The sequence below is a fragment of the Protomyctophum bolini genome, assembly GCF_963924005.1.
Source record: "Protomyctophum bolini genome assembly, chromosome: 17".
NCBI classification, from domain to species: Eukaryota; Metazoa; Chordata; class Actinopteri; order Myctophiformes; family Myctophidae; genus Protomyctophum; species Protomyctophum bolini.
Genome location: NC_137878.1, coordinates 22,976,926 through 23,000,131, shown reverse-complemented (window position 1 = coordinate 23,000,131; position 23,206 = coordinate 22,976,926). Strand labels below are relative to the sequence as shown.

Sequence of the window (23,206 nt, the reverse complement as noted above, 5' to 3'; positions counted from 1 at the left end):
GGTACCCTAAACATAGGGACATACATAGGGATTAGGGAGGGACGGACATTGCTGTTCCTTGGAGTGGTTGCACCACTCAAAAATGATATACTTGACACTCCACCTGCTGGGCCAAGATGGGATAACACAACCTGGAGAGGCAACCAGAACGACTTCACTGAGCAGAGGACTTGTACTGTACACGCCACAATGGCGTGTACACAATTTATTTCCAACAGACCTATAAGGTTGAGGTTCTTGCATGAAGAATGGCGCACAATGTAAATAAGCACAGAAAATGAGCGCCCTAGTGTACTGCAACAACTGTTTTAAAGTAGGATTTGCACACTTATCTCTGAACAGTGTATCCAACAGTATGGCCTCCTGCTCCCCACTTGGTTTTAGTCTTTCCAGTGAGCAAGGTGGGAAAATAGACCCTTAATAGAATGAGATGGTTTAAGCTTTAAAGAATGACTATTTGGGCTGGACGGACCACAAGCCAAAATACAAATTGTCCACCTCAGTGTAAAACCAAAGTAGTACAAAACTAGAACTGCACTCTGGTGAATGCCTACCTGCTTGTTGCACACAAGTAGTGCGCAAGCAGAATGCGCAAGTACTGGTGACATAGGCCTATATGTCGATCAGTGTCGGGTGGATTAAAGGAAATGCCTCTATGTATATGTAATTTGTAAGTTGATTAGCGGTATACTGTGGTTACTTTGCGTATGCGTATGTATCGTAGCAGCATATGACGTCAGGGTATAACTGGTATAACTAGCTCTCAATGATGACGTAATAAAGATGTGGATTAAAGGACCCAATGCCAGGGTGTAATTGGTTTTCGATGGTGACGTAATGACGATATGTTTTAGTGTCGGGAAGATTAAAGGTAACCTTTTGGTACCTGTTCTTTGACAGACGCCAGCAGGTTGGTGGTGGTGGTGTCGGGCTGCAGGCGGTGGTGGTGGTGGTGAGGACTGGGACTCTCTCTGGGCGCCAGGGTCCCCTCCCCCCCCTCTCCGTCTCCTTCCTCCATCCCTGCTTCCTCTATCCAAGCCCGCAGACGGCCACTCGCTGAACCCTGCAAAGAGCCACGCCACCACACGCTTTACTGTGTGCATTTAACCCATTCTGACCTGAGATCAGATTCTAAAAATGTCTGTTTGAAAATGACAGTTTTCTGAGTGAAAAAGCTATGTTTCTATGTCAGTGGTTCTTCGATTTTTCAAAAATTGCAGACCTACAAGCTCACATGTATGTAATCTGACACCACTGCCATATCACAAGCACAAATGGTCATTACGTCATACACTGGCACGGCGCATACAAACAAACAAACAACGCCCTGGATGAAAACTATTACTTGCGCGCTCTGCTTGCGCAAGTAATTAATCAAAATAAAGGTCAAACTCTTAAAAAAGAAGAAAATTAATAAATAAATCTAAACAGTGCCATACTATGCTGCTATGTAACAGCTGGAATGTTTTCCTGTAACATTTCTTTCATTGTATTCTCTCTTGTACTGTACTGAAGTGCCCAAAATAAACATTGCAGTCTACCCTAGGTTTTTGTTACTTCACATATCTACCCCTCAAGATATGTTTTGATATTTGTGCATAGCAAGTGGAAATCATATTCACATAACAAGAACAAAATAGCCCAGAAAAGGAATTGGATCTGTGACCCTCAAGTCAAGCTGAACAGCGAAACAGAACAGAAAATGAAAAGGCGTGTCAGTCAGATTAAAGTGAAAGCGTTGCTCAGAGAATGAAACTGCATTAGAAAGATGGGGCACGGCATTGTGACAATAGTACTAGGATGTACACAGACACAGTTTAACAATATTGTTAAAAGGATAACACAAAAAGCTCTAGGGGCTTGTTCCCATTTGTGTATTCAATTCAGAGACATTTAAAGACAGATATTATACAATTTAGGCATTTTGCAGACGCTCTAAAACCAGAGTGCTTTGCAGTAAAACATGGTAATACATCAAATACATGAAAAATAGTCATCATTAATCATACGTAAGCTAAGAACCTATAGTGGAATATCTATACCAGACACCCTGAGTGCGAAAAGCAACCTCGCCTAAGAGGTCGCCATGAAACAACAGAGCTTCTTAATACGGCACAGTTAAGAAGCAGGGGTTAAACTATTAATCAGGGTTGTTGATAACGTCCTAGACGTCCTCAAAGGGGCATACGCCAAGCCATATATGGAGATCTAGGGGTTTGATGAGGTCAGATCAACAAATGGAATAAATTCTGTATTGACCATATATGGAGTGACTGACTGATGGGAGATGCAGGTTTGCGATCTATGGTCTAATGACATATGCATGTGTCTACATAAAATGCTATCTAAGTTACATAGGTTTACCCTTTGCATATGCCTGTAAGGTCGCCACGGCTAGGCTATTATATGATGTCTTGTTAATAAATGACTATAAAAACCTATGCTATGAAAACCTGAATCTCCCGTTTATGTGCCTCCATATGTGGTCATGCCTCGTGACATCACATCTCCATATATGGTCACGCCTCATGACATCACGCCTCGTGACACGTCACGCCACCATATATGAAGATCACGACACTGACCCCCTGGATAGCTATACATGGAGAAGACTGGATCATCACCTAGATATGCACATGTTATGGCTACATCTGACCTCAAACTCTTAGTTCTCCATATATGGAGCTGACCTGTTCTGACATTGCATATGTTGATCCACCTCCACCCGTCCTTCCTCTTCGATGTCTCCCTTTTGACTGATACCTGTCCATTCAAACTCTAGACGGGTTCGCCCCAAATGTATTAGTGCAGACGCATCCGGCAGCCGGCGAAAACTTGAGTTCTCAACAGGCCAGAAAATTAAGGCCTGGCCCTACCTGAGCCTTCATCAAACCCTGTACACTCAAGACACTGCCTCGCTGCCACCCTTAGATCTCCATATATGGAGCTGACCTCTTCCGACATTCTATATGTTGATCTTGTTTTGCGCTACTGAAGTAGTAACCTTGAACCTTGACAGGTGCATGGGTATCCCTGTTTCCTTGCATATCTTGAAGACCAGGCCCAATAGACCAATGGCAAGTTTATTTGTATAGCAGTTCACACAGATAATTTGAAGTGCTCTTGATTCAAAGCATGAAAAGAAAATGAATAGAAATAATGAATATCCGTTTCAAGGCCTTTATGTACAAATAAGTCTATTAATAATAGACTGACTATGAATGTGTGTAACATAGTGAATTAATTCCCCGACTTTCTTACAGAACAAAATCTTAAAGCCACACCTTTTTCTGGAGAACATTGAAGATGCCCTGCAGCATATTGAGGATCTTGCCCTGACCTCCCTTCTCTGGCTGTCACACATGGGGAGGGGGGCAGATTTAGCTTTCTTTAAGTCTTGGTGTCAAATGTATACATCATTTGATACACCGTTATCTCCATCTGGTGGACACAATAAGTACCTACACTACCATGTTAATCTACAGGAATCTCCCAGGTTTTAAATTATAAAGCATACCATTGAGTTGGTTGTTCCATTAAACAACTAGATTTAATTTGTCACACAGTTGTGTGTATTAAAAAATAACAGGACTGAGTTATTTTCTAGTCAGTGTCATGTGATTGTTGTACTACATGCTGCAGTACAAGGGATTACAATGGTTACAGAATTGTACACTGTAGTTTCCCAGACAAAATGTATTTATTTAAAATGGTCAATTCTTAAATAGTAGCGGACACAAAAAAACACATTTAATTAAAATGTCAAGATCACATGACCATGTTTATTTATAAAACAAAAATACAATATTGTCCCATAGGACTGGTGGTGAGAAGCAAGGCTTGAAAAGTAGTCAAAGAAAAACTTAATTTCTGTCTTCCACAACTCTGGGTCCAAAAGACAAAACATGTATCAGGAAAGAACTGGACTCCAAAAAATTTTGAGGGGAAACCACATCAATATCTGTATTTAGTGGAATAATCCTTAGGCGATACAACAAGACCTCGTCCTTTTCTTGCACCTCTGTACACAGTTTCAACAATGTTTATCATCTCCTGTTTGTCCTCCATGGTCCAGTTGATCTTGTTGTTGTTGCCAGTACCCAGATCAATCATGATGTGCTTGTTCCTGGAAAACAAAAACATTCAGTTAAGTCATTTCATCTTTAGCTAGTTTCACACTCTCCATGAATTCCCCTTCCATTCCCTCATACAGACAAGACGCTATGGTTCATACGTTTTTTTCCTGGCAACTCTAACAAGTGAAGTCAAGTATTTTATATATAAATAAAGATTAGGGATGTTAACGACTCAGTATTTGGCAAATTGATTAATCGAGGCCAAAACATTTTCCTTCTGTTTTTGTGCTGCGCAGCAGTTGAGAACGCAAAGTATGCAGCCCATTAAGCAACACAACTTCTGCAGCTGCACCCATTACATTTATAATTTGCATCAAAGCCCTAAAAATAAATAAATAGACTTTATTCTTTAAACAAGCGACTCAGAAATGATGTTAGACAGATGGAAAACTTTAAACTTGTAGAGTGACTCATTACTTTACCTGGGTAGCCGGCCTTTGCTGGGTTACATCTTCTGAAAGTTGTACTTGAACGTTGACATGAAATAATAATCCTGTTTAGGTTATTATAAGCGACTTTGGACTTCTTTTTCTGTAAAATTGCGTGTAAATATTGGTAGTTACGGGGTGCGTTTTTTTGGGGCTCATTCCTAAAGTGTCGTTTTTTTTCCTTTTCTTTCTCCATGATTGTTTTCAAAATAGCAGCTCTTAAAAATATGGAACGTGCGTCCCGTATCAGTTATTGCGGGAATCGTCTTTTTGTTTCCAAATAGAGAAAAGTGGGGCGCTTACCGCTGCAGACAGTTAGGGCATAGCCGATAGCATAACCGCTGCTGCTTCAGTGTTGTTTATAAAATAAAGTATATTTTGTATTATTGGGCTTTGATGCAAATTCTAAACATATGGATGCAGTTGCAGAAGTTGTGTTGCTTAAAGGAATGCATACTTGCGTTCTCAACTGCTGCGCTGCCAAATCGATTTTAATTTTTTGAGTCGAGATGAGCACGAGTCGAAAAAACAAGTTGGACAAATTGTTCATTTGTCAACAAGAACACAGTCAGCTCAGTTTGCAGTCGGTTAAGCTAGCAACTACTTAGCAATAATGAAGACAATGTAACAGATTTACTGAAAATATATTTTTTACGTCCAGATTATGAACCACAATGTAACTTTCACGAGCTAGTTATTTTCTGGTTACACACACACACACACACACACACACACACAGACACTTATGACCAGCTTTCGAGAAGTCACCTGCCACATTTACCATAAAGTGCTGACCTCTACAAAGCCATCATAGTCTAATAATCAAAATGTTAACACTGGTCGGCTCTTTTCTCCCTGTACGCACTGCGAGCTTGCAGATCTGCTATTTTCGGTGAATGTTCCCCACAGAATAGGAATACTACGGTTAAAGTTGTAATTCCTCAAGTGACACCTTGAGCTTGCTTGTTAAAATCGAAGTCCAAGAAGAATGACAACCATGTACATTGAAATTACATTTACATTTTAGACTGCTTTACAATGGAGAAGTCAAAACTGTTTAGCACTTTACCTGAAAAAGAACATGACGGTGCAGGGGTCATACAACTCGTACATCTTGTTGAAGTCAGGCACTTCTGTGATGTCCACCAGGTACATGACTGCAAAGTTCTTCACCTGGCAGAATGATTGTACAGTAAACTGAAGTCAGTATACGGTTCATGTGCTCAAAACAGAATTATTCACATGCTCATTGTGAATGACAAGTTCAGTCAACAGTATAGTGCCGCAGAGGCATACAACACAAATTAGTAAACTGGCAAATATTTCTAACTGAATACTTAATATTCAGCCATGTTGAGTTGACAGTTGAATAATTATTGTAGGTCTCTTGCATAAGATGGCTAGCTTATTTGTGTGTGTGTGTGTGTGTGTGTGTGTGTGTGTGTGTGTGTGTGTGCCAGAGATAGATAGGTAGAGTGAGCCAGTCAGTGAGTGGATCAGTGGATAGATAGATAGCTTAAGCTAACCTTTTCAGCTATGCTGTAGAGAACTTCATCCATCTTCATACAGGTTGGGTCCCAGTCATGACCAAATCGGATTACCAGGACTCGGTCCTCCTCGGACAGAATGGCCTGGTCCACCTGCCAGCCGTTGTGGAGATGTTGGAGCATGTACGACATGTTGATCTCCTGGTACTGTCCGTTCACACACTGAAACAAACACTGTGTATTCACACACACAATTATTAGGAAGCACAGGTTACTGTCAGAATCTGAGAGCGTCACATGATTGATTGATTGAAGTATGTATTAACAGTGTGCAGAATTACAGTACATTTCAAGCACAACTCAATACAAAAAAATGTTAACTGTGGAAAACACAATAAAGCATATGTTTACAATAGGGTCCACCAGACATTAACGTTACCAGACATCGTTCTCTAGTAACAATCAGACTGTAATGGAGAACCAATTCATTACAATTCAAAATAAAATATAACCTTCTTGATTCAGGTTTCGTGTGGTAGGGGACTGAAAACTTGCAACAAAGGAGGGGAAACAAGTTCGATGAATGTACACATACACTGAAGAATGTACGCAACGCGTGGGTTGTCCCCGTTTTTTAACAAATTGCAATTCTATTATGAACTAGCCTCATCAATAAAGGATTTTAACTTGTTTCACCAAAGAGTGCCTTGTTCTTTCCTCTTTGTTGTAAACCTTCTTGATTCTTAGCTGGACAGACAGCTTGTCAATCAATCAAAATTGTTACATTAGCATTCGCTAACGTTAGCTTGTTACCTAAAGAACATTCTGCAAACTAACGTACATTTATTTAGTGATTTTACGAAAACACTTACCCCAGATAAGTAACTGACGTTAGATACTGTAAATATGTGAGCTAAGTAATTAGGAAAAAACGCCCAAATTCATTCGAAACGTACAAATAATGAACGACGGTTAGTGGACGTATGTATGTTGTTCAGTAGCTACCGGAAGTTACGGAACTCAGCCGGTATAGAGTTGGTGGCATGCTTATAGGCTCGTTACTGCCACCAACTGGACTGGAGTGTGGAGCAATGGATTTAGCAAACTTTCAACTAGACCGGTAAATAAATGGGTCTACCGGTCTAGTAGTTGAAAGTTTGCTAAATATACAAATATACGGTAAATGCTCTATATAAGACAGACATAAGGCTAATATAGGCAAATACCTATAGTCAATTCGACTTGGAGCAAATAAAATCATTAATGCCCTGACTTTCTTACAGAACAAAATCTTAAAGCCACACCTTTTCTGGAGAAGATATTGTTGAAGCCCTGTAGCATCTTCTGTATTGATCAGTGTCTTGCCCGTGGCCCACTCCTCTTCTTTTTTTTCTTCTTCTTTTTTTTAACCACACAGATATTTCAGCTGCCCTAGATGCAATCCAGAGTCTTTGTAGTCTTTGCAGCTGGACGATCAACAACCATCATTTGTAGTGCATTTATATGTACATGTAGTGTAGTTATATGTAGGCCTACATGCAGAATCTTATTGAGATTACTTTAACCACATGCATGAACCCTCTCTATTCTGGGCATGTCAATGGTCCAAGTCCAACATTCGGCTTTTTTCGACAAAGAAATGTGGTGTGTTGATGGAAAAAAGGTACAGATCTGTGGGAAACCCTGCTCAATGAAATATAAAGGGTTTAAGTGGTTGAATATTTCCAATTTTCCGTTGTTGGTGATATTGATTAATATAAGATCATTGATTGAACACCACCCAGCTCTTAAGATGCTAAAAGAAAAGTGGATAATATAGTGATAAGTATTACTGATAGTCACTTTTGCACTTCTCTGGACTCATGATGAAAGTTGACTGTAACTCAAAAGAACAATGCTAGACATTGCTGGTGCTCTAGTTGGTCTGTTAGGGTTTCTTAATTCGAGACACACATTATTCATAGTTTCATTACAAAGTTGTTCAACATCTTGTTGCATGTTATTGTTAGGCCAATATAACTCTAATCAGCGAGAGTCAACATATGATAACACATATCCTACAATCTGCAAACTGTTGTTGTTAATCAAAATTAATAACAAATAATCTAAATCTAGAGGTGTTTGATGGAACAGCCAATCCAATGGTATAAATAAATCAACAGCCTACAGTGTAGATACCTATTGTCTCCACCAGATGGAGTCAACGGTGTGTGTGTGTGTGTGTGTGTGTGTGTGTGTGTGTGTGTGTGTGTGTGTGTGTGTGTGTGTGTGTGTGTGTGTGTGTGTGTGTGTGTGTGTGTGTGTGTGCGCGTGCGTGTGTGTGTGTGTGTGTGTGTGCGTCTCTGACAGAATCAGGATGCTCAAACTTGACCACTCCACCTACACTCTGCAGTGATTAACTACGGTTGTTAGCTGTGTAACTGAAAGAGTATGACCCGCTCCACCCCCTACCTCCCCCCAAGTACTTCCTACCGCCCTCCCTGCCTACCTCCAGAGGAGAGTTGTATAATTATATGATTCATTGTCAATGCCATTTAATGTTAGTGTTTGGGCAAACATTAAACACTGGCCATTCATTGTCAATGGCATTCAATGTTTGTGTTAGTACAATGTTTGTGTTTACACAAACCCTCAAAGCTGGACATAGGAGGGGCCAGCGCCCCTCAAAAAAGCAGTCCAAGTACAGAGACAACTCAGGTACCTATAGTCAACAGGGTTGGAGTGATTACAGTCTGTGGCTAGTAGCCTAACAACCTGCCTGAGGAAACCAGGCTTGCTAAATACATTTATTTTATTTTATTTTAAATACATCCTTATTGCTTTTTATAGTTTTATTTTGAGATGAATCACTTGTCTGGTATTTAATTGGCCTTTGTGGACTAATAAAGTGGTATTGTATAACTATAAAACATACTTTATTAAAAGGTCTTTCCATAAAGAAATTATGAAATCTTATAGTTTGAGTCCCTTAATGTTTTTATTTCTTTTAGGTTTTCTTCAGTTTTATTTTAAACACGTACCTTATTTTGATATTATATATATATATTTATATAATTAGACATTTTATTATTATCATAAGATCTGTCTCATGTTAAAGCAATATTTCTCTCAAGCTATCTAATCAAATACTAGTATATGGTTCTTCAACAGACTTACTACAGAGGGGCCACCAAATTGTTCTGTGATAGGAACGTTTAAGATCATTTAAATGTCTGAAAATCGCAAAGGTAATGTGCAAACAAAACATTTAATTTACACTGCTGATAGTGCTGTCAAACAAATCTACGATGCCAACAAAGCTGCAGCATCACTTAATTGGAAGCAAGCAACCCTTAAGACACTTAAAAAGAAAAACCTGTGGAAAACTTTCCAAACCAGTCTCAAACCTGTCAATGTCCAGAAGATAACATGAGACAATGAGCTAAATATGGCGAGCTATAACTTTGTAAGTGCTTGAGGGCGAGAGGCTGCAAGGGCTCCACATTGTTGTGAAAGAAATAGGACAGCACTTTGAAGATGAGTCCGCCATTCATGACACTTTGCAACACAAACTGTCCTTATTCACAGCCAGTGCTTGGCCTATTTATATATGTCTATCACGTCTATTTTAGTATTTAAGCTGATCGTTTTATCGATCGATTAGTTTCATAAATGCACTTTCCTGTGTGATAGGGGTTGTAATATTCATATATAATAATAATCATTGTAAATTGCATTTCCATATTCTTTTACTTTGCTCATTAGTCATTTCTCATCATGTTTCGCTTATTATTATTGTTATTAAATATATAGCCTATCCTTCCATTCCGTCTCCCTTTGAGAACAGTGAGAAAGCACTATTGTGTTTGTTGACATTCTAACCGTGATACATAACTAATTTGCATACTTAAATGATTGACGTTCGGAGGATCCCCCTCATTCCCCTGGTAACGCTATGAACTGTGGGTAATTTCTTTGCCAAAGTCAGCATCGATGCTGACTTTGGCAAAGGGCACATAAAGGGGCGGGGCTGAGCCCTCACTGACTTACCGATTTCAAATGGGACATCCCTCAAGCCCTCAGACTTCACATGAATGCGCAGCTAAATCAGTGAGGTCTCATTGAGTCAGCAAGGGAGTGGATTGGGATTGGGCCATTGAAGTCCTAGTATTTAGGTACTGTGTACATATGTGTGAAGAGACCCCATGCTTAAATACTACCGTCCTACGCACCCCTGAATTCTCAAAGCTTTACATTGAAATTTACAGTATATCATATCATAATATAATTATTGGTATAATTAGGGGGTGCGGGGGGGGGGGGGGGACAATTATAAGAACTCTTCATCTCTGTCTGTATCACTACTATTATGTGCAAGAAGCACATATACCTGTAATGTGCACTCCCCGGTCCCCACCATTCCTTGCACGTCATGTCCACTCACGTAAGCTTAGTAGCCTGCAATCCATTACTCTGCCAAAGAGGCATGGTGCAAAAGATAGGTCAGAGCCGGGCCACTGTTACTGGTTGGGTGTGATGCACATCATCATGCATTCTTGTTTCCTATTAATTAATCAGCTCAGAATGGGGGGGGGGGGGGTCTGGAAGATCATGGGTTACAATTGAGGAGCTCCTGTCTAGACATTGTAATAGACCTAAGACATTCATTGTGAGAGAGAAGGTGGAGTTGTATACTACTGTATATATACGGCATATAGGGGACTACCATACACACATGTATATACACTGACATTTGTGGTAATCCTGGATCTGTTTTCCACTGATAGTGTTTAAGTGGATCACTACAAAGAAAGGGCAGACAGACAGTAAGGATCATCTGGGTATCAGGGGAGGTTGTGTTGGCATACCTCCATGATCCATCCCTTCCCACTCCCCCTTCCTCTCTCTGTCTCTCTCCATGTCTCCATGTGGTTGCCCACAAATGGGGGAGGGTATTATCTGCCACAGTCCGGGAGAGTGGGAGACTCCACCCCCCCCCCCCCCCCATCATGCTGATCTTATTGTTATTATCGTCTAGAGTAAAAAGGCATTTTCTCCGGCTCCTCTGCCTTTGTACCAATGTTGAACCTTTGCAGAGCACGGAGCACATGAAGCGTCATGATGAAAATGGTTGACAATATTTGGACTTATACAGTATTATTCCCAGCCAGGTAGCTAATATACAACCCAAGGTTGTACCGAAGTTCGACTTCACTTTAAAGCACAGAGTGCAGAGAAACCACTGCTCCTCTAGAGTAGAGATAGGCTCTGCCTCTGCATACAGTCAGCAGTGTCTTTCAGCCCCAGGCGTGGTCTGTTCCAGTTTATACTAAGCACACAAGCTACTGCGTCTGTGCACCAAGATCCTAGACAATTGGCACTATTTTGCACTGTTATTTTGAACGTTCTTTGTCGGGTGCTTTGCGGCTCAACAGTCTACTGTATAAATGTTTGCAGTGAAAGAAAAAATACCCCAGAAGCTTCTTACAAATGCAGTGATGTGTGAAATGAATGAACAGGTTCTTATTCAGGGCTTACCAGTACATGCTAATTCAAATCAAGAGACCAAATAAATAAATGTTTACATGTACTATATGCCTAACATAACATGTGCGCGCACGCGCACGTACGCACACACACACACACACACACACACACACACACACACACACACACACACACAGTCTCACAGTCACACACACACACTCTTTCCTTCCTCAAATTCCTTCAGAGAATGCGGAATGAGGGGCTTGAGAGAGACTTTAAAGATATAAAAAGTCAGATATGTCAAACACTAAAACCACTGAGAGAGAGAGAGACAAAGAGAGAGAGACAGAGACAGACAGAGAGACAAGGAGAGGGGGGATACATTTTGGCATGGAGTATGACTCAATAAGTTAAGTAGGACCATACAGATTGGAACCACATCAAATGTTTCATCGTACATATAAAAAGTGCATGCACCTCTCCCTGGGTGTCCGTCTTCTCTCATAGGCACTATGAGAGAGGACAGGCACTGGACAGGGCTGTTTATGACACAGGGGCGTGTGCACTTTTTATGTTAGGCACTGACACACTTAGGGAGTTGGTGTTGTGTTTGCTTAATTCCCTCCCTTCCTCTCCCTCCCTTTCTCCCCGTACTTGTGTATAGCCCTCCCAAGGACTTGTGACTAACTGGATTTGCATCTCTCAGCTCATAATTCCCAAAGGGAGCCAGCCCCCCTTCATGCACACACACACTCCCCCAATCTGCAGCAGATCAGATGGGGGAAACAAAGCTCTCCACATCTATTTAACTGAAGTCCCTGAGTCACATAACACCGGCCCAGCTATAGTTGCACAATGCTGATGGAGTAGTGCACGTGTACTGTATTACACACACACACACACACACACACACACACAGGTACACATAAGACACAGATGCATTGCAGATGCATCCACACGTAAAAAAAAAAATGTACATAATATATAAGCACAATGCTCAAATGCGCGAGCACACACATGCCTAGTTTAATGCACACAGCACAGGGTCCAAAGTACCATTCACTTCCATTTACGGCGGGCAGCTTCATTCACAAGCCTGAGCCTAATTAGCACCTGCTCTGTCCTCATGTACGGGCCAGCTAGGCCTCCCTCCTGCTACACAGGAGGTGTGAATCTGAGAGGGTGCAGCTGAACCAACAGGACCAGCACGCACACACACAGTCATGCACGCACACACACACACGCACGCACGCAGGTCCAAACAAACACACTTCACCATGAAGGGCTTTTATATAGGGCCCCGCCCTCACCTTTGAAAGAGTACACATTTTATTGAGGTAATCTCTCCCTTTTAAGTGTCATATTCATGAACTTCCTCCATCACATGTGCACGCAGTGACACACACTATACAGCAGTCACTATACAGTCACACGGCGATAAACTGTTGGTGTGAGAATGCTTAGGTGTATGCATGCATGTCACCCTTGGTCAGTTTTGTCCTTGTGCAGTTCTGGTCGGGTGAGAGAGAGACCAGAGAGATGATATTATAAGACGGTCTCTGCAAGAAGGGATCGTGAAAAAAGAAAAGAAAGCACGATGGTGTCTGACAGCGAAAATAGGCCCATTTCTGAGTTGAATGAAAACACAGGATGGCTCTGCGTGCGTGTGTATGACTGGCCGGGGCGCTGTCCTTTCAGTACCACTTTCTCCCCTAGTGTTCCCAATCTGTCTATCCCTCTCTCACTCCAGCATCCCAACCCGTCTCTGTTTTTCTACTTCCCAGACTCTTCTCCTCCACCTCTCCATCTCTTTCTCTCCCGTCTCTCTCTCTCTCTGCTCTCCTTTGAAGCCACCGGCCCCTACCTGCCTTCCTGCACTGGTACATCCCCGTGTCTCAGCCTCTGTCAATGTATTTTGCCCTTATAAGGAGAGAGGGAGAGAGAGCTCGGTCAGACTGTACTAATGGTGCACGCACAGCAGGGGTGCTCCGAGCGGCAGGCCACTGTGATTATGGTGAGGGGGTGAGGGGGTTGCGGACGGAGGGAGGAGGCGGTGATACTACACTTCCGTCAGTGACTCCTAATAAGACGGAAATAGGCACACAGAGAGGAAGAGAGATGAAGGAGGACCAGTGAGAGAGAGAGAGATTATGTTTAGTAGAGGCAGGTGAATGTCTACGTCAGTGGGTTGCTTGTACAGTTGCTTACATACACACCTTAACCCTCGTGTCCCTTTTTTTTTTTTTTTTACATTCTCAAAAATAGCCTATCTAACTATAAATGCACCAAGTCTCTGTCTGTGTGTGTGTACTGTTGTAATCCACATAACTTGAGAACCGTTCTCCCCACCGACTTCAAATTCGACACACGTGTTCCGCTCCGCCACAGGGAGTGCAGTTCTGACATCATTCTGACGTCTGCATAGACTCCATATATGGGCATAAAGGGGACACAGACATAATATCTGCAGGGTGGGGCATGCATTTCCAACTTGCATCGTTCCAAGTTCAGCAGTTCCCAACGGGCACCGCTGTAGAGGCTCCAACAGGCACCGCTCTAGTGTGCTTAATTTATACACGACGTACACCTACAAGCATACAGATCAGCTCTTGTCATATAACACTGTCAAGGTTTAAGTGGTTAATGCATGATGCTTAAATGTCGACCCATTATATACAGTGCATTTTTGTCCTGCGTGATGCATATGCCAACTCACCGGCCGGCTGCTAACGTAGTCATTTATATAGAAATGTCCAACCTCCGGGGGAGGTGGACGGTGTGCTATGACGCACGAGTATCGTCTGTCCAAACCATGTGAGAAGACTTAAAACTGTGTTTTGACTTCGTAAGACGTACTGTATGTACTGTACTGTATATGCCTAAATGACTCACACAGCCCAAAAAACATATAAATTAGATGTAATATAATTATAACAGGATATTGTAACAGCACAAAATAAAACGTTTGGATACCAGCCTCCTGCTGTGGAGTCTCTGAAGCAGGGTTGCTACTTTCAGCCGTTCTGAACTGGAAATGTGTGGAATTCTGTTACTAAGAATTGATGCATGGGTTAAAATGTCCCTTGGGGTAGGGAGGGAAAGCAGGTCAATTTAATAATAATAATAGATGATTAAATAGAGAGAGAGAGAGAGACAGAGAGAGAGAGCGAGAGAGAGCGAAAGAGATTAGATCACAGTGTCTTCTCTTATATCCTTAACTCAAAGTGGTTGTGCCAAAATAGAGTTTGAAAACGCTGAGGAAGGCCCACCTGGCTGAAACGCGGACATTTTAGTCTTCATATACACATATACATATTTCTTTCATGGAGCCCAAGGCCCAGCCCTATACTGATTAGCATACATTTTAGGCACGGCCCGAAAACGTCGGGTTCGGGCAGAATTTGAGAACTGTACTGTACACACTGCTGTCATTCATGCAATGAGAAGCCAGGTGGGACAACAATATTGACCTAAAAAATAAATAAAATGTGAAAGCGCATTAATAATCCAAGGTGCTCCACCTTATATTGCATGAAAATAATGCTCAGGTAGGCTATTAATATTTCAGCAAACAGACTTCCACATCCATCCTACATACTATGCTGCCTGGAAAAAGGCATCTGGGGATAATGAATGGGAATAGCAGATTGAGAATGTCCCAATATAGCTGTCCTCACCTCTCACACTTGTACTAGGACCCCAGATCTGTTCTAATGGCAAAGGGAAAGTCAATTCACGCTGAAACACATCCAGAGCTTTGCCTTCAGCTAAACAGCTCCAAGACTGCCAACGAAGCTCTCTCTGCGTGTCTGATTAACAGAGTCAATGACTGGCTCAATAATTATCACCTCTTTATCGCTAATGGAAAGCTTTCCACAATATCTGACTTACACAAATTGACTCCATCATCATCATCGCCCACTATCACTTTATACAAAGACAAGAGAATATCCATTCATTGTGGTCTCCTTGATCCAGAATTGATCCAGAATGCCGCAGCATGCTGGGTCTTCAACCAGCCAAAATTCAGAGTACAGAACTCTGATGCTGGACTATACAAAGAAACCTGCAGGTATGGTATCCCCACCCACCACTCGCTCAGATCAGCTGGCAGAATATCCCCTAAAACAGCCAGAACAACGCTCCACACGTCCCAGACTCTTATCCCTTCTGGCTCCAAAACTATGGAATGAACTTCCCATTGCAATCAGAACCGCAGACTCACTCACTCCCAATCTAGTCCTTGACTACAGTGAACAGAGGATGGCTCACAAGGCTACCTTGACTCTGAGGCTACTGCTGGGGTCAGCAGCATCCTCTGGTTGCTCTTGCACAGACGTGCACATGTAGCAGAGTGGCTCACAACGTCAGCCTGATATGGCCTCAAAAAGTCTAATACCTCCCCCGAGTCATAGGCTATTGCCTTTGACTTAGTGGTTAAGATGTTGGCTTTCCACGGGGGGGGGGGGGGGCTGGGTTCGATTCACACACACACACACACACACACACACACACACACACACACACACACACACACACACACACACACACACACACACACACACACACACACACACACACACACACACACACACACACACAGTCACACACACAGCCTCTAGCCTTAGAGGGGCTGAATATCATGGTGAGATTTGAAGAATTTGTTAGAATATATTTCAGGGTTCCATGCAAGGCCTGACATTAAAAGCAGTTATACAAAATATTCCCTCTTGCCGTCTCTCTCTCTCTCCCGCTCGCTCCCTCTCAACATACAGTGTGGCTATATACAGTACATATATGATGCTGTAGTCTATATACAGTACATATATGATGCTGTAGTGACGTCCATTTGACATATTTGGGTCATTAAGGGTCACATAATGCAACTTGCCTTAGGCCAGCCACTGTTTAGTATCATGCATTCTGCCATCAGAATGTGAGAAAGAAGAGTGCATGAAACATATTATATAAGGCATTTGTTCTTTTAGGTGGCTGGCTATTAGCCCTTAATTCCATATGAATTCCCACACAGATATTGCAACATTGAAAATGTGAACCTGATGATGATGATATTTCATAACAGGGAGGACATGGAAAAAAACAGCAATCCATTTCACTATCATATAGCTATATTAACTGCAAACTTTGATGTCCATCCGTCTTGTGATGTGAAACTAATACTTTGAAAAGGGTCCACTTCACCGATAGACCACAACAGAAACAGGAAGACTCACACTGTATAATTAGTTGCTGTTGTTGCTGCTCTTAATGTTTAACAGAAACACATGGTTTTCGCCAACAGAAGCAGAAACTAGACTGCGCTGCTGTTGTCGCAATCAGAACTTTACTTCTTGTGACTGCTATAGCTGAGCAGTGAGCACTATAGCCCAAGTTATTTCATTTTGTGTCTTTGTTTTGGGTTGTTGCTTCCTGCCCCCATTACTCAAGAGGACCACAATGGAAACAAGTCTGCACGCTTCTTGTGTTTGTACTTTGTATCCGTTTGAATTCATTGTCAATGAACTGATTGCTTAATCAATCAAGTATTAAACGAAGTATATCACTACCGTATGTTTGCAATGTTGCATCAATTCGGCTGTCACATGCAGGCGACAAGCCGTGTCGCACTCATCCAAAGCTCAACTAAAAAAATCACAACATATCTGTATCATTTATCATTTCTGACTGGGTGGGCAGCATTTTCAGAGAAATTTTGACCCTGAACGTTTGCCATCAGTAGGCATGTTTCCATAAAGCCCTGGTTTTGCGCAATAAGGCTCTTGCGAAAAGAAATCCTGAATGGAAACTGCTTTTTTTACATAATGAACATATGCCTCCTATTTTCGCAAATGCTTAATGGAAACATACCTAGAGATAACCGACAGGGTGCTGATGGAAATTGGGTGACTGTTGGTCAAAGAGAACATATACTGTAGATAGATGGATAGATCAACTGATGATAGTATATCGCGGCATGTGCAGGGCGTGTGCAGGGCGCGTGCAGGGATGCACTCCCATATGTTCTAGTCCTGCTCACCCTATTGGAGCAGGCTAGAACAGGCCCTGCATCACACGATGATGTTGCTTGCTTGGCGACAGCTAGCAACTCGTGCTCAAGCTAGCTTATTTTGAAGATCAGTTTTTGTTGGCATGTGACACGTCATACTGGAGTATAAATTAGGCATGCTCTTTAAATATTGATAGCCGGCACAACTCACTGTAGGCCAACAACGTCTACCTCCTCCTGCCTCCTCTTCCTGTAACCAATTACAGGAACATAACGTGTTTATAGAAAGGCAGCATGTGTGTCACTAACACACAGTGGTGGAAAACGTACGTGAATGTTTTACATAAATATACAGGAGTATAGCCGTCCGTAGGTGCTCTTTAAGAGCGGTTTTGATGGAGTCAAGGGATTCGCATGTCTTAATGACTGTTGGTAGGGCGTTCCACATTTTGGTGGCATAGGAGCGAAATAAATGTAGTCCCTTGTTTGTGCCGAATATGGGTTGCACATGATTTGTTGAACTCCCTCTGGTGTTGTGGGTGTGGACTGTGTCGTATCGCGACGCATTGTGAGCTTGTAGATCGATTTTCAAATGGCCGAAATGTATAGGGCTGGTTAATGTTTTGTAATAATAATCACAATCTACAAAGTAACTCAAGTTTTCAAATAGTGGAGTAACAGTACAATAATTGCCTCTGAGATGTAGTAGTAAAAGTACTGACAACAAAAATTTTCAAAAAGTACAGTACTTGGGTAAATGTATACTTAGTTAGTCTCCACAACTGCTAACATCACTTCTCACTGGATCCCCCATCCAAGAGATAGAGAGTGGATGGACTTATGGCAAAGTTGGCTGTCCAAAGTCTTCTCCCGTCTGGGTGGGCTCACATGCTACCGGGGTCCCAGACAGACAATAGACAACCTCCCCCCCCCCCCCCCCCACACACACACACACTACACAGAATGGGAATTTAGGCATGGCTCATTTAACCTGGCCCAGTCATCAGGGGTACGACCCTCAAGTAAAGGGCCCGACCGGGAGTTTCACTAGCCCACTAAGCCCAGTACACAGTATTTGCACACGCACACACACACACACACACACACACACACACACACACACACACACACACACACACACACACACACACACACACACACACACACACACACACACACACACACAGTGCACATGTGCAGTGTGTATGTGAGTGTGTATGTGAGTGTGTGTGTGTGTGTGTGTGTGTGTGTGTGTGTGTGTGTGTGTAAACACTGCATGTCAAGCACACACACACACACACACACTCACACACAAACACAAAATAAGTACAGTAAAGAACACGTGCGGTCAGTGTGAACCAATATACTTGCGTAGTGCGTACATATATGGCCACAGAACATTTGAATAAACTTCGCAAAAAAGTCGCAAGTCATTGGTTTTTTCCTTTCTATTTTTTGTGAGAATTTCAATTTCCTCTCTTCAGCACAGGGACGCAGCAATGCGTGCGGGCTGCCTCATGCACCCACACACTTTGACAAGAAAACGCTCAGCCATATTCACCGTGGCTCACTTACACAAAGTAAAGTCCAGCAGTAATTCATATACAATTTAAAGAGTCACTGAAAAGAAAATGTCACAAGTTACTGTATGCACACACACACACACACACACACACACACTGTGTCATCAGGCTAGTAGTAATAGTAAATGTTAGTGTGGGCGGGGGGGGGGGGGTCATATTGCAAGGACATGCTGTGTGTGTGTGTGTGTGTGTGTGTGTGTGTGTGTGTGTGTGTGTGGTGGTGGGGTCTTTGTGACACAGAGGCGGAGGGGGAGGGATAGAAAGAGAGGAGACAGAGGGAGGGAGGGGGGCACGCAGCGTTCCATTTCCCACAGATGAACAGCTGCTGGGCCAGGCCTGCTGTCTTGAGTGCAGAGAGGGAGAGAGAGAGAGAGAGAGAGAGAGAGTGCAAAGAGAGCGAGAGAGGGAGGGCTGTATGGCAGCGTGAGTGAGGCAGTGCGTGTGCTCATGTTTAGGTGAATCCACAGCCCTCTGGCTCACAAGGATAAAGGATCCTCTCCTCTCCAAGGCAGCAAAACAACATTGGCACACTTCTTTTCGCCCCCTCCTCCCCTCTCTCTCTTTATCCACGCTTTCATTGCAAGCGGTATCAGCTCTGAGTTCCGGCATTTCCCCCTCCTTTTGTCCCATTCTTTGTTCTCCCCCTTCCATCTGTCTCCTCGCGCCACCTCCAGTCCAGAGAGAAGGAAGGAGCAGCAACCAGTAAATCGGTGGAATCATCCCTCTCGCACACCCAGCCGGTAAGCCAGAACCATCCCTCCTCTCTCTCTCTCTCTCTCTGCATCTTCCTCCCTTTCCCATTCATCATCCTCCAGCCGCTCTCTCACACTGGCCGGGTGGCGGGATGGGATGGGATGGGATGGAGGGGGGGCACTGGTGGGTTCTTAACCTGGCAACCACTTCCCCGTCCCACCCCAGACCGGTCTATACGTCGGCAAGCTAGAGTCAGCGGGGCTTGGCCAGAGGCACGGAGGTTCAGGAGGAGAGAGGGAGGGAGGCAGGGTGGATACAGAGACCACTGCCGAGTGAGGAGGACACAGTGAAGAGGAGGACTGATGGCTGATGGTTGAGGATGGGACAGAGATGGGTTTGAGGGTTTGACTGTGGACTGGTGCTGGTGTGTGTGCATAGTGGGTCATGTTGCTATAGGGTATAAGGCTTGGTGCTGATTTATCCAGAATACATCAGCTTCCATACAACTTGCCCTCTTTCTCTGCAGTGCATAGCGGCGTGAGCACGCAGTCGCACAGGCGCGCACACCTCAGCATGTTTGAGCAGTAAGTCTAGGGGAGCCATTCAGCTCTAGTGTACATAAGCGTGTCTGTGTGTGAGTGTGAGCCCATGAGGCAATAAACATGCATGACAACACATCTCGTGTGTGTGTGTGTGTGTATGTGTGTGTGTGTGTGTGTGTGTGTGTGTGTGTGTGTGTGTGTGTGTGTGTGTGCGATAATAGAGTGGTCACAGTGCATATGTGACCTAGAACCATCGGCCCACATGCACCATATATCACATGAATGTGTTTATGATTGAGTGTGTTATGTGTCGTGCTGTTACGTGTGTACGTGTGAGTGTGTGTGTGTGTGTGTGTGTGTGTGTGTGTGTGTGTGTGTGTGTAAACACTGCATGTCAAGCATGTGTCTGTGCAATTCGGGTCCATTATCGCATCCATTATATCACCTACGGTTAATGTCAATATGCCAGGCACTCATCATGGGGCATATAAGAGAGAGAGGATGTGGGAGTGTGTGTGCGTGGGCGCGAGCGAGCGAGGGTGTGCATTTCCGTGTGCGCTTGTGCGAGCAGCCGAGCACTCTCTGCAAACACCCAGCTAAAAACAATAGCCCCCCCCCCCAAAAAAAAAACACACACACACACACACACACACACACGGCTGAGCAGGAGGGGTGGGTGCATGCGGCTAGAGAGAGGTGATGGTGGGAGGGATATAAGGGAGGGAATGAGAGAGAAGGAAAGAAAATGAATGGCAGGGTGAATGAATGAGGGCTCAACGTTGGTTTTCAATACGTTACGAGACCTGTGCTGTTCCACACACCGAGAGAGGAACAGAGGGAGAGCTGCTGTGTATAAGTGCACGGGTGACCATTTTTCTCTAGCACAGGGCAGAAAGCAGAAGCGGCACCATGGGTGAAGCTAGCATGCTACCATGTGACTGCAGGTCTGAGCATTTCTTTGTGTGAGAGAGAGGTTAAGGGATGAGAGAGAGAAGGTGATAGGACTATATAAACAGATACTGTAGGTTAGGTGGAGACAGAGATACAGGGACAGTCATTCTGGAAAGATATATGCTGTGCTCTTCACAGAGTCCGGGTCTAATCCACATGAGTGGATTAAATTGACGATTTTACTGCCATGCCGACTTTACGATGGATCATAACAACACGCGTGAACGCTGTGCGCACTGCACGGATGCTTTTATCGTGAATGTTCCACGTGAAAAACATGCCACATTATGAATCACACAAACTGTGTACATAATACTTGGATTTGATACTTGGACTTAAGGCAGGCCTCTTTCAAAAATAGCAGATCTACAAGCTTGCGATGCTTTGCATCGTGAGCCATGACAGTGCTTGAAGAGTTGCTGTTTTCTACTTTCAGATAATTCAATAACCCTTGTCTTACATGACCTGCAGTGTACACACTATATGCATACTGGTTGTAATAGGCATTGGCACAGCCAGGATGCTAATAGACAGTAACACGGGTTGTATATATTTGGTCACGAGCACAGCTCCCTCCACAAGGCCTACATGGCATTAACGTGTGCATAAATATGTAGATCATGCCCCACTTTGTATGAATGAATGAATAGTAATGCACATTGAAACAGCTAATGTGTGTTCACAGTATGTCAATATGAGTGTGTAAATATGCGTGTGTTTTTTCCTGTCTGAAATGGAACGATGGCCGCTAATATATATCTATGGTATTTACTCCCGCTGTTGCTAGGACACTCCCTTTGAACATTTTAACCGAGTCTTTTCATTGGCTCATGGTGGTGATGCAAGATTCTCTCCAGCCCACCCTCCCCTCCCCACCCCCAAATCTTTCCCGAGCACCCATGGAAACATGGCCGTGTGCATCTTTCGCGCACACTCCTCCACCATCACTCTCCTCTGTCTCTCACACAATCTTACTGTCCCTCTCTCCCTCGACAGCTCTCCCTTTTCTCTCTCTCTGTCTCTGTTCATTAATCTTTCTCCTTCGTTAAGTCCATCCTCTCATTAGTTCCTCAAACATCTCTCTTCTTTCCTCTGCTTCTCCTTGGACTTTGTAGCCTCAGCATTTTCTAGAAACTTCCGTCTCCCCCGGCCAATAAAATGCTTGCCAACAAAATGTTTTGTTTTTTAGGGGGTGCTTTATTATTTCAGATAGGCCAGTGTAGAGACAGGTGGAGACTGGGTCGTAACAAGGAGCATTATGGTCTAGCTGAGCTACCAATCACACCCCAACATGGTTTATTACTTTCTTTTAAGTAGTGGCCTCTTATAATGCCACAAAAGTAAACAACAATCATTTCTCCCATTGTTTTGAGCAGGATCTCACCCACATTACTCACATTATTCTGCACTAACAAGGGTACAGTATCTTAGCATCTTTACTGCCCCTATTCTGGGCACAGGCGAACATTTTGGCGAATATCTGTGAACATTTGGTGAAAATCTATACAATATTTAATCGTGTTGCAGCACGACGCATTGTGAGCTTGTAGATCCATTAATGTCGGCTAAAAGATTTGGTGTGCGTGTGTGTGTGTGTGTGTGTTGGAGGGGGACCCTGGTCAACAAGGTATAAACCTGCACAGGGTTTAGTAGCCAAGTAGCACTAGCATGTGTCAGGATTATCAGATTTGACGAGGCAGAAACTGGCATAGGGGAAGGCAGTGTTGCTCCATCTCTTCATGCTCTTTCATTCGCCTAGACATTTCCTCCACCTTCTCTCACTTAATTTATAATAATTATTTAGTTCCTGCTCATTTGGGGTATTTTTGTCAGTGTACATTTGTACGTGAAATGTGTTCTCTGCATTTTCACCCATCCTCATTAGGAGCAGTGGGCTCTAGTAATACAGCACC

At 43.3% G+C, this 23,206-nt stretch overlaps 1 protein-coding gene across 1 annotated transcript; it reads right to left on the bottom strand.

The window, feature by feature from the left end:
• Positions 1-3,415: 3,415 nt before the first annotated feature.
• On the bottom strand, positions 3,416-7,063 carry txnl4a (thioredoxin-like 4A). Its single transcript, XM_080788082.1, has 4 exons — positions 6,924-7,063; positions 6,091-6,285; positions 5,634-5,737; positions 3,416-4,126 (listed from the first exon to the last, which is right to left on the bottom strand). The coding sequence occupies exons 2-4, from the start codon at positions 6,241-6,243 to the stop codon at positions 3,955-3,957; spliced, it is 429 nt and encodes a 142-aa protein (XP_080644208.1). The 5' UTR covers positions 6,244-6,285; positions 6,924-7,063; the 3' UTR covers positions 3,416-3,954.
• Between the last annotated feature and the right edge of the window lie 16,143 nt (positions 7,064-23,206).

Bases quoted from the DNA above. Each gene is read 5' to 3' on its own strand.
- txnl4a (XM_080788082.1), bottom strand. From the start codon at position 6,243: ATGTCGTACATGCTCCAACATCTCCACAACGGCTGGCAGGTGGACCAG. The intron at 5,738-6,090 runs GTTAGCTTAAGC...TCATTCTGCCAG, and splicing joins TCTACAGCATAGCTGAAAAG to GTGAAGAACTTTGCAGTCAT. The intron at 4,127-5,633 runs GTAAAGTGCTAA...TTTGTTTTCCAG, and splicing joins ACCGTCATGTTCTTTTTCAG to GAACAAGCACATCATGATTG.